The sequence below is a fragment of the Coffea arabica genome, chromosome 1c, assembly GCF_036785885.1.
Source record: "Coffea arabica cultivar ET-39 chromosome 1c, Coffea Arabica ET-39 HiFi, whole genome shotgun sequence".
Lineage (NCBI taxonomy): Eukaryota > Viridiplantae > Streptophyta > Magnoliopsida > Gentianales > Rubiaceae > Coffea > Coffea arabica.
This window is the reverse complement of record NC_092310.1, coordinates 52902034-52914440: the sequence shown is the minus strand read 5'-3', so window position 1 is coordinate 52914440 and position 12407 is coordinate 52902034. Positions and strand designations below refer to the sequence as shown.

The 12407-nt window shown below is 36.4% G+C and overlaps 2 protein-coding genes across 4 annotated transcripts; one reads left to right on the top strand and one right to left on the bottom strand.

Annotated features, from left to right (window-relative positions):
• The first annotated feature begins 892 nt into the window (after positions 1-892).
• On the top strand, positions 893-5151 carry LOC113728007 (protein disulfide-isomerase 5-1). Of its 2 annotated transcripts, XM_027252471.2 has the most exons (5): positions 893-1287; positions 2100-2158; positions 2254-2429; positions 4583-4688; positions 4839-5151. In XM_027252471.2, exons 1-4 carry the CDS (start codon positions 1171-1173, stop codon positions 4675-4677), a joined length of 447 nt encoding a protein of 148 aa, XP_027108272.1. In that variant the 5' UTR covers positions 893-1170; the 3' UTR covers positions 4678-4688; positions 4839-5151. The 2 variants fall into 2 exon arrangements, with proteins under 2 accessions (XP_027108272.1, XP_027108264.2); XM_027252463.2 differs by lacking the exons at positions 4583-4688; positions 4839-5151 and adding an exon at positions 4137-4334 and having other exon boundaries at positions 1024-1287.
• A 923-nt stretch (positions 5152-6074) lies between these two features.
• On the bottom strand, positions 6075-8822 carry LOC113727998 (elongation factor 1-alpha). Of its 2 annotated transcripts, none has more exons than XM_072077253.1 (3): positions 8683-8822; positions 7378-7863; positions 6075-7289 (listed from the first exon to the last, which is right to left on the bottom strand). In XM_072077253.1, exons 2-3 carry the CDS (start codon positions 7837-7839, stop codon positions 6402-6404), a joined length of 1350 nt encoding a protein of 449 aa, XP_071933354.1. In that variant the 5' UTR covers positions 7840-7863; positions 8683-8822; the 3' UTR covers positions 6075-6401. The 2 variants fall into 2 exon arrangements, with proteins under 2 accessions (XP_071933354.1, XP_071933357.1); XM_072077256.1 differs by having other exon boundaries at positions 7378-7856.
• Between the last annotated feature and the right edge of the window lie 3585 nt (positions 8823-12407).

The window sequence follows — 12407 nt, the reverse complement described above, 5'->3', positions numbered from 1 at the left end:
AACAAAACAACCCCCAGGCACTCCGCGCGCCTTGCCCGGACAAGACAGATTTCTGTCATTCCTGAAAACTCAACACTATTAGTTTTGGAAAATAGACCTATATACCGAGTCATTATCTGGTTGATAAAAACAATATCCAAATTTAATAATTTATGTAAACGTCTATGATACGGCCTTGCAAAAACCTAATACCTCCTATTGCTAAAATAATAATAATTATTATTATTATAAAAAGGTCCTCAGTTAGAGTCATTGAAGTGAAAATTGCATAATCCTGCGTCTTAAACTTAAAAAAAAATTCTTCTCCTTAACCCTTATTTAAATGCTGAAAGTGAGCCTATAAAATGTTAGCGTCCGTAATGGTAGAACCTTTTCTATGGTAAAAGAAGTTGCCTTTTTTACAGCCAAACTAGTTGCACAACAATGGAAGCACGTTTTACAACTCTGACAGAGTTTTTTACAATGAATAGACGACTGATCAGTGTGAATTAGCCATTTTTTGGTATTTTTCAAAAATTTTTACTGTAGCAATGTATATGAAAAATTTTATTATAAAAATTTTATAAAATATTTGATATATTGTATGGATGAGATATTTTTGAGTTATTTTTATTTATGTATTACTATAGCATTATATTTGAAAAACTTGTTTTTAAAAAATAGCCAATCCTAGTCCTAGTAAATTAATCAATAGAGGGAGAAAAAAAAGGAATCCAATTATTTGAATTATCTGTAAAATGTCATTAACTAATTTCTTATGGGTTTAATTGGACATTTAAATTGACATGCAACACTGTTGATATACAAGGAGCTGATTGTTTTTAATACTGGTAGTGTTTTAACTTTTCACAGATCATTTAAAAAAAAAAAAATTTTTGTCCATTGGTACTTCATAAAAAAAAATCCCAAAAAAATTGTATGGTACCCGCCTGCTGTATCTCTCCGAAGGCGTATAAGAACTTGTTCTTTGTCTCAGGCAAATAAAAATAAAAATAATAGGAACTGTGATTCTTCATCCTCTTCTCACCATAGCCTGGGCTGCTGCGACCGTCACCAAAGACTTCGATTCGAAGATTCCGATAACCGAAAAAAAAAAAGAAGCAGCCTCCTCAGATTCTGGAAGTCGCATTTCATTTTAACAATTTGGCCCTGGTGGGCGAGGCGGCGACCATGTCAAAAGTTGTTCATCTTCTCTTGTTAATGTTCGCTTCTTTTTTCCTGTTAAATCCGATAATCAACAGTAAAGCCGAGGTTATAACCCTAACAGCTGATACCTTCAATGACAAGGTAACACCTTGACTTTTCTAGCTCTTATGTATTTCGGCAAGCTCACTTGATTTGTTTACTCTTTAATTGAACATCTCAGATCAATTATAAAGTTCTAGTCTTTGATACGTAGATGAGATGCAATTTTTGGTATTCTTTTCTAACAACTTCCGGGTTCTTGAGCAGCTGAATTTGGCATCCGGTGTATGTTTGTAATTCTAATCCAGTATATAGTAGTATTGAATGCAGAAAACGAATCATGGTCAATTTTAAAACGTTTGTGGGTATGTTTTCCTTCGGGGGTTTTGTTCAATTGTACGTCTAACAACAATGGGCGATGGTTAAGTGGAACTCGTGAGCTGTTAATATCTGCAAGTCTGAAATTTTTTATACGTATGGTTTGTGAAATTTATGGCTTATTAGTCTCCTATGATAATCCGGTAATTTCTCGGTTTGACCTAGAACCAACTCAGATTTCATAAGCCTCAGAGATTGAAATGCAGGAAAATGAGCAGTAGAGATTTCCTTTCCGTTGGATCCTTTCTTCTCTCTTTTGGCCTTTCTCGTGGTTTCTTAAACTCTGTGGCTAAATGGGCATGTAATTCTAGCTTAATTTCATGCTTAGTTGATTCTTTTCCTGGGATACCATACTCTTGTTATTCTCATCAGTTGAAGTGGATACTGCTTGGCATGGAAGTTGAAATTTTCTGCTTTCAGGAGTTATCCAATTAGTTATCGCTGTACTACTTTTTGCCTACTAAATGTTCTTGTTTGGCAGCTGGTTACATGTTTTAGCCCCGTATATGCATGTCTCTTAAGTTTGTTCCATTCAGGTGAACGAGAAAGACACTGCTTGGTTTGTGCAATTTTGTGTTCCTTGGTGTAAGCACTGGTAAAGTTCTTTTGAATCTGCTACATTCTTTATTTTGTGATCAATGCATTCTGCCAATGAGTTCATTTGACAGTAACTATTGAATTCTTTTGTAGTAAAAACCTCGGGACGCTGTGGGAGGATCTGGGGAAAGCAATGGAAGGAGAAGACGAGATAGAGATTGGACAAGTTGACTGTGGTACGAACAAAGAGATATGCAATAAAGTTGACATTCATTCATATCCCACATTCAAGCTCTTCTACAATGGAGAGGAAGCTGCAAAATATAAAGGTACAAACTTCTCTACACAAGATAACTTTCTTTCTACATACTAATCAACGAGCTTCTGTGCATGCTTTCCTGTAAATCTTTGACTTCAGGCACACAAACCTTTCATAATTGTGTTTTCTTTTCGTTTTTAAGCCTTCTCTGGCTGATAATTTTGTATATTGATGAATAAGCTTGGCCATACCTAAAACTTCTACCAAGACAAAAGTCTTTAAAAGTAGGTTTGAGCCTCTCCATTATATTACAGTGCTTGAACTATGAATAATGTTTTACTAAAGGGAGAAGCCTAAAGTAACACAGTGAAGCTAAAATGAAAAAATGGTTGCCTTCCAAGTTTTCCTCTTTTAATGGAAAACTTGCTTTTTCCCCCCTTTAGAAGATGCAATCATGCCGTATTAGCCAGGTAGCAGCATAACCTACAGGAACTTCAGGACTCTGGTGGGAGTTAGAGCCAAGATTAGGAAGAGAGCAATTTTGATCTAGGTGTTTGGGCTATTCTTGAATTTCACAAGTCTAGGCAAACCAAAATACCTCCTTTGCAGACACGGACTTTTTGAGTTTCTATTGTGGTAGATTTGGATGTTGGCCCTGTTGATATGGTGAACAAGGATAGAACACTGTATTTTGAGATCTGGAAATACAGAGAGGAGATTATAGGCTATTTACTATTCTTTTGTGGAGCTAAAACTTCTTAGCCATGCTTAGAAAACATTCAAATTATCACATTAAACACCAAAGCTACCTTCCTTCAGATCATGAGATGTCCAAAAGGCTCATCCACCCTTTTTCACATAATTAGAAGCTTATATGTTAATTGCAAATCTTTGTAAGCTGTTTGATGGTCGATAGTATCCTTGAATTGTAATGTCAAGTACCTTCTATCTTCCGAATAATTGGAAGATACCGAAAATTGTGTTCGGTAAGATAATGAGTTACACTTGAAATGGTTTTCCTGTATAGCCTAATAGGTATGGCGTACTTTTCAAGGTTTATTGGGTTAAGTTGAAAAAGTTGCCATAACCCCCCCCCCCCCAAACACACACCAAAAACCCGGGGTGCCCCCAAAAAACCAAGATGAAAATTTAAGAAAAAAGGAGGAGAAGGAGCCCACTGTAAATATAAGGAGATTAGGTACTTTATAATAAGAATAAAATTCAACATGGTGGTGTCTGTTGTGCTTAATCATCATATCTTTTTAGAACTGCTAGGCTGATAAGTACAGCTTACCTTAAGTAGTTGTGATAAAGGTAGAGAAGTATCAAGCAGAATCTGACACCTCATTTGCCTCAAAACCAATATGTTATCCCATTTTGTGCAGATAAGGATTCTATTTTTCAAGTTCTCAAATATGTTCTTGGTTCCAAGTCCTAGTTCAGAAATTGCCATAACAAGGTTTTTGTGATAATAATGGAAAAGTTCCTGCATGCTGGGAATAAGGAGCTTAAAATGAACAGAACATTAGAATTGTGCCATTGTCTTTCGTCTTATTCACCTTAAATGGTATCCAGAACAAACCACTTTGTTGGTACTGGCCATTGTTTCCTGATGAAAATTAACTGTCCATATTTTCAGGTTGGTCTTGTTGGTTAATAAAACTAGAGCCTATATATCTATCAGTTCATGTGGAAAACAAAGTTGACTAATTTCCTGTAAGCAGGATCTTTTCTTCATTTTTGCTCGTTTATGCTGATGTACATCTTTACTCTCTAGAAATGTTTTCAACGAAGTTCAGGGCTGGCATTGGTGGGGGTCATCTATCATCAATTGGTTTTTTGTTCAATCTTCTGAAAATTCTTTGGGTAATTTGCTCCTAGTCAGGTTATCAGCTTCTAATTGCTTCATGTCACTTTAAAATTCCCAAATTTGTTTGTTTATGCTTTCCATGCAACATAACGACATGTGGACTAAGAGATCAAGTGTCACATATCATCCTGACATTTAAAGTCAAGTCAGCTTGTTTTCAAGCGGTGACACATGTATGGGCTCCTATAATCTTTCTGCAACAAGCTAAGTTCATTTTATCTGATGCATTTTCCCCCATTTATGGAATTGGAGTTGTTTGTTCTATTCTTTGTTGTTAATTTCTTTTGGGGCAATAGGCGTAATTTCCATGGTGGCTGAAATTAAAACTGATTTGCTATATTGGTGCACAATAGGAGCAAGGGATGTGGAATCACTAAGACTATTTGCTGTAGAGGAAACAGAAAAGGCAGCAACAAAGGCGCAACTTGACAGCGATCAGGAGCTGTAGTTATTGAACGGGTAATACTTTATAGCAATATATCATTCGGCTGCACAAGTTGCAAAACCTACCATGATGATTTACTTTGCAAATTGGTAGTTGTATTTGACAGCACATGCTTGTTTATGATCCAACATTTTTTTCCTGATACATGGTTGTATTCCATGCAGTTTTGCAGCTTTCACGAGGAAAAGCATTTTGGCTTTGGGGAATATTCAGCAGGACAGGAAATTTCTAGTCAAGCTGATTGAGAAAAACTCGTATACTTGGTTTATGGTCGCTCTGTTTTTCGTCATCAGTTACACGGTTATTTCCTCTGCAAGATCCTATTAGAATTCGATGGTTGTAACTTTGTTGTTAGAACCATTGGGTATAGAGTCACTTTTTATATTTCCATCAAGATTACAAATCTTTATAAGGTTCTATATGCATGTTTGACTCTGCCTGAAGTTGCAAAAAGGGTTCACCGTTTTTCTCAGGTAACATAGTCCAATTCTCTGCTTACTCAAACGGGCCTTCACTCTCGTACTATCTATTTGACCAAGAGAATCAAGAATTTAGTCGGATGTCAGTATAATCTGGATTTGCTCCTTTACTTGAAAGAGTGCATGTACCATAGGTTAAATCCTTCGTGGGTGTCCGAGCAGCTTAAGATGACAGATCAAAATTGCAAAAAGAAGAGAAACAGGTACGTGAGCATTGAAGGCTCGTGGCCCTCTCGTGCTTGGAGAAGAGACTATGATGTGGTGTTAATTTGAGCAAATTTTTCTGTTGTACGGTAATTAAGAAATCAACCACCTTTGACGCACAAAACTGCCAAGAAGTGCCCCGTGTTTCAGTTGTTTACTACTCTTGTAGCTTGAATGATGGCTTGTATACGTTACCGTTGTAAAGCTCTCTGAATATGGCGCCATCGCAAGTGAGAATCGGTTGGACTTAAAAGCTGCGAGACAATGAACATGGTATGATAACGAGAAAACAGCAGCTTGACTGCATCCTTTTTGCCGTAGTAAAAAACAATCCAATTTGCTAACCATTTCATATGATCTGTAGAACTACAAATTTATCATTCTTCCAATCTGCTGACAATTACCGATAGGGTACATACTGACGTCATAACCTTATTGAGTTAATTCAAATGATATAATCTATACAATATGTTGTAAACCCCTAGAAGAATAATGATGAAATAAGCAGAGATCCACCCCTTTTAGGCTTTTAAATTGTAGGAGGAGGATGCACTTGTTAGTTCTAACAAGAAAGAACGATGATATGTACCTAGTAAAGTGGCAAAGCAGCTATGCATAATTAAAACTATATGATGCCATGAGACTAAGGAAAGACTAAAAGCTTCTTACACCTTGGAACAAATGCAATCATCTCAGAATATAAGCAGAAAGCAAAAATTTCACGAATTATAGTAGTATATTATCCTTGGAAGGCAAACCACAAAACTCTTGAGCTGCCTGGAATTATAGTAATACATTCCAAAGCACCTCAAACCACAAACATCCAAAAGCAGAAATCACAAAGACTCAGTTCTGTAGGATCTGCCACCGTCTGTCAAGCACCCAATTCTGACAGAGGCTAACCAGCATACAGGGCAGAAAACTACGACACAACAAATAACACATACACAAAACTACTGAAGCAGCACTTGAAAAGTTTGCATGACACAATTTATTGTAGTAGTAGATTTCATTTGAGGGCCAACCAGCATGAACCTGCACGGTTCATTTGGCACCCTTCTTAGCAGCAGCCTTGGTGACCTTGGCACCAGTAGGATCCTTCTTGTCAACAGCCTTGATAACACCAACAGCAACAGTTTGTCGCATGTCCCTAACAGCAAAACGACCAAGGGGAGGGTACTCTGAGAAAGTTTCAACAACCATGGGCTTGGTGGGAATCATCTTGACAAAACCAGCATCACCATTCTTCAAGAACTTGGGCTCCTTCTCAAGCTCCTTGCCAGATCGCCTGTCAATCTTGGTCACAATCTCAGAGAACTTGACAGCAATGTGAGAAGTGTGGCAATCAAGGACAGGGGCATATCCATTGCCAATTTGGCCTGGGTGGTTCATGATGATGACCTGGGAGGTAAAGCTGGAAGCTCCCTTAGCTGGGTCATCCTTGGAGTTGGAAGCAACAAAACCACGCTTGAGATCCTTCACAGCAACGTTCTTCACATTGAAACCAACATTGTCACCAGGAAGTGCCTCTTGAAGAGCTTCATGGTGCATCTCAACAGACTTAACTTCAGTTGTCAGACCAGTTGGACCAAAGGTCACAACCATACCAGGCTTGAGAACACCTGTTTCAACACGTCCCACAGGGACGGTTCCAATGCCACCAATCTTGTACACATCCTGAAGTGGGAGACGGAGTGGCTTGTCTGAAGGCCTCTTGGGCTCCTGGATCTGGTCAAGAGCCTCAAGGAGGGTTGGGCCCTTGTACCAGTCAAGATTGGTAGACCTCTCAATCATGTTGTCTCCCTCAAATCCAGAGATAGGGACAAAGTTTATTTTGTCAGGATTGTATCCGACCTTCTTCAAGTAGGAAGACACTTCCTTCACAATTTCATCATAACGTGCCTTGGAGTACTTGGGAGTGGTGGCATCCATCTAGACAACAAAAAAGGTTGAACAGAAGTTAGAGATAAACAAAAAGCCTGCAGTATTTATGTTCGACATTAAAACCCCAGGAGCTCACCTTGTTGCAGCAGCAAATCATTTGCTTGACACCAAGGGTGAAAGCAAGCAAAGCATGCTCGCGGGTCTGACCGTCCTTAGAAATACCAGCTTCAAAACCACCAGTGGTGGAGTCAATGATAAGGACAGCACAATCAGCCTGAGAAGTACCAGTAATCATGTTCTTGATAAAGTCACGATGTCCAGGAGCATCAATGACAGTGCAGTAGTACTTTGTGGTCTCAAACTTCCACAAGGCAATATCAATGGTGATACCACGTTCACGCTCAGCCTTAAGCTTGTCAAGCACCCAAGCATACTTGAATGACCTCTTGTTCATTTCAGCAGCTTCTTTCTCAAACCTCTCAATCACACGCTTGTCAATTCCTCCAAGCTTGTAGATCAAGTGACCAGTAGTGGTCGACTTTCCAGAGTCGACGTGACCAATGACCACAATGTTGATATGAACCTTTTCCTTACCCATTCTGAAGTGCTAAAAATCTGAAAACTAAACACAGTAAATACTTTTATCAGCTAACATTCAAAATCCAAAAGAATTTGACTGAAAACATAACATGGAGTACATATACATTAGATGCAACTTTAATCATGAAAATCTCCCTCAAACCATTATAGCAAGCATGTCACACTATAAATTTCTAAAACATGTAAAGTTCTAGATCCAAAAAAAACTCCTATGTAACTGATCGCAAACAATTTACTATATACAAGCATGACAGATCAAAAAGCAACCAATATCTCAAAACATAAACATGACTCGGAAAATAAAACGACAAACAGAAAGCAACCAAAAACTGATCCACTTCCCAAACGAATAAATCAGGTCGGATAGATATATCAATCTTCTCGCCATCGAGTGATTGACCAACAAGAGCGCATACACCGGACAATTGACGCCCGTGAACAAAAATTAACTCCACGTGAATGAATCACAAAACGACAGATTCACACAATTCATCAAAGAAAATAAACCCATAGAGCATTGAATTTCCACATGCATTGATTTAAATCATAGAACAGTAATCAACAGCTCGACAAATCAACATCCACAGGATCAAGAAAAAATCGGCTGTATTAAAGCTTATAAAAAAACGAAAAAAATCAGGAAAAACTAAGGCCAAAAAAAAATCTACAAAATAGTCATAAACTAAAAGAATTAACATGCATCGATTCCTAAATTCATTTAGGAAGAATTCTAGCATTTGTGAACATCTACTGAGAGTACAAAAGCTCGCAGACATGCATAATCAACAAAATTACGGCAAAAAAATTGCTGAAATAAACGAGATATGAGCACAGATCTAACCTTCTCGAAGACAGGAGGCGAGAGAGAGCTGCCGCAGAGAGTCGAAAAAATTAAGGGAAACAAAATGGAAGGCAGGGTTTGAGGGGTTTTCTTTGCGTTTTTATAGGCAAGAAAGGATGCGAGCCTGGTCTAGGGCTTCTTTGGGTCCTGTTTGACGAAAATACCCTTGTATTTTAGTTAATGGCGGCGTTTCTTGGAGAGGAGGCAATGGAGCCCCGAGCAAAACGCAGCCCATTTAGGGTCGGTGTCTCGATGAGTCAGGAATTTTGTTTGATTTTTTTATTTTACATTTTTTCACACCTCCTTTTTTGATATCATGACGACAAGTGAGAACCAACTACTCTAATGGATATAGGTCAAGAAAAAATTCTTTGGTCTACATTCTGTTATCCACCCTTTCTCAGCGTTGATTCATTGAATTTTCCTTTAAATCCCCTCCCTATAGCATAGAGTAGGTGGCTTTTTGGATAGTTATTCATCAGATTCTCCTTTTAAGTCCCCGTCTCCCTAGTACAAAATAGGTGTAGGTCAAGTGATGCTGGTCTCTTGACCTGCATTCTATTATCCACATTTTTTTAGTGATCGTTCACGATTTCTCTAACCCTTGATTTCTTTAGGTCTCTCTCCTTACTATAGAATAGGAGCTAATGTTAGAGGGTGTTAGGTCCTTTTTGCTTTGCGCATAAGTGAAATTTGGCCTCTTTTTTAACATGCGCATTCCAAGTCCTCTACAAAAATGGATCAACTTTTTTAATTATAAAAATATTTTAATAAAATTTTAAATTTTAAAATACCCAAAAATATAGTTACAATAAAAATTTTCATATACAATGTTGTTATAATACTACATTGTATAATATTTGAAAAATATCTCTAAGACACCTAATCCATGTGGACCATAATACTAATGGTACTATACATCAATTAATATTTTAGTTATGTACAAAACACCCTAAAAGAATACATATTTTTCACGTTGTCTTCTTTTTTCAATCATTGTTCAAGTGAATTAATCCGCGCAATGAACTTTTTAGTCTGTCAATGTAATGCAGTTATCCAGCAACCCCAAGTCCAAATGATTTTGTCATGTGAGGCGAACGTTTTGCAAAGAAAGGAGAAATATGCCCTCTAAAATTTCATATAATTCGTCAATTTGGGCATAAAAATGTATAATTCGGAGTATCTTTGTCAACAAATATTTTTTATATAGTTTACTTTTGTCTTCATAATTTTAAACACGTGAATACACTTTATTTTTCGAATTATTGCTTCTGTTGAGCGTATATATTTTTGTTTTTTGTGCAATATACAAAGTTGGATCCAATTTGAGATTTGCTATTATTTTTTCATTTCTAGATTTGCTAGGTTAAGTGTATTGTTTTTAGAAAAATGGAAAATTTTAGAGGACAAATTCATTTAATTGGATAATAAGGGAAAAAAGTGATATTCATGTTATTTTAGTGTCCATTAGAATTCACCTTAAAAGTTGCATAAAATTCATCAAATATTGCAAATTAGACTATTAAATGACCAAAACATTTTATACTCCAAGATTGGTTGTTTGTTTGTTTGTTTCATTTTAAGAATTTAAAGTTTTCCATATATGGTTAAATCTCAAATGTATACAAAGGTAATTATCTATGATACGAGGTTAAGAACTTTGCTTTCACATCTTCTACTTTTTCATGCCTCTCAAAATTTTGAATAATGGTTTATTTGAATTGAAAGATTTTGGGCAAAAACCCCCAGCAGTCATTAAACTATTGTCATAATCATGTTTTGACCATCGAACTATTTTTCGTCAATAATTAATCACTGAACAACTTAATCAGTAAACTCGTGGCCATTTCATCGATAATAACTCTTAATTTCTGAAATTAGCATGACACGTGGCAAAGCACAGGACAATTTTGCCAAACAATTTGTTTGGCAGGACAAGGAGAAGAGCGAGCGAGAATCAGGGAAGACTGCAGTTAAAAACTTTAGGGTAGCAAGAATAGGGTGGGTAGGCAATCCTGGCCAGTTTGTTCCAGAATACCAATGTGGGATTCATCTTCCCCTCAATATATCAGTCAGACCTGAGCTTGATGGACTTTTTCCAAACCCATCCTACCTTACCTCAACAAGTCAGCTGCCCCTCACTTCTATTGCCATAGGAGATGTAGCTTAAACTACAGCAAAATCGTTTCTTTGACCAATATGTGTTGCAAACGGATCAAGAGCAGAATGATCCTGTGCTCAGACGACTATAAGAGCCCTAGAACCGTGGTGTTGGGTCTCCACGAAAAGTGAAGAGGATGATGCCCGAGACAGATAAATTGTGCTTGGACATCAATGCAGCCACATTTTTGCTGGCTTTTACAACCAAGAAATGTGATCTCATCCCTGAAATGCCATTCAACTGGCATATAATCTTCGAAAGCCTACATGGAATGCCCTAATATACAAGCCAAAAAGACCGAAGGACAAGCATCGTGTGTCACCAAAAAGCAAAGCTTGCTTTTGACCTCCAAAAGCATCTGGACCAAAAAGCAGAACCCACTAGTGATAAACACCCGAGAATTTGGTAAGCATGAAAGAATCACTAAAGAAGACTTGTTAAATCTATTGTTGGACAAAACTGTCCTGTGCTTTGCCACGTGTCATGCTAATTTCAGAAATTAAGAATCATTACCGGTGAAATGGCCACGAGTTTATTGATTAAATTGTTCAATGACCAATTATTGATAAAAAATAGTTCGATGGCCAAAACATGATCTTGATAATAGTTTAATGGCCGCTAGGATTTTTTGTTCAAAAAATTTTTATATTTGCATTATAAACACGTTTTCAATTAATTTTTTTTACTTTTTTTATTATCATTTTTATTTTAACTATATCACATTATAAAAAGTGCAAGTACATTAAAAAACTCCAAAAAATTTTACACTCCAAAAATTAATATTCTATTCAAAGACAAAACTCTAATCTAAACAATTTATTAAGTTACATGAAGTTAATATGATAAAGGACAAGCAGTCTGAAAATTAAAAAAAATATATAAAATTCTACGAGTAGCTTGAAAGTAATAAAATAAAATAAAATTTAAGGCAGAGAGCTAAATAGGTATTTGTACGGCAATCGAAATGTAATAATAGAGCATTAGGTTGTTAGAGGTGTTTGTATTTAGGGATAATTTCAGAAACCTCTGGAAATATCAACCACCTCCCCATTAGATTGATGGGGCCTGATTATTACAAATTATATGGTGAAATGACTTAATTACCCCCAAAACTTATGCTATATTTCATGATTATGTTAATTGAATTAATTAAATCATCACTTAAGGCTCCGTTTGATAACACTGAATCTGAATTCTGAATTCTGAATTCTGAATACTGAAATAATTAATTTGCTGAATTTTAAGCACTGAAAAGAGATATATGAATGTCTGAATCTTAATGCTGAATCTATTTATACTGTTTGATAAATATTCATAACTTAATGCTTAATAAGCTATATTGTACAATTTTGCCCTTCTATCTTTTAATCCAAAAAGAAAATAGAACCTATGATTTAATTAACTTAAAATTGTTAAGTATGAAAATGACAATGATTGTGAAGAGCAATACATACAATGATAATGTTTCTTTGTGTAGGAAAATGGTATGGTTTCATCGTTTTGAGAATGGGAAAATGAACTTTTAATACTCCAAAAGCACGCTCAATTACATTTATCAATCTTG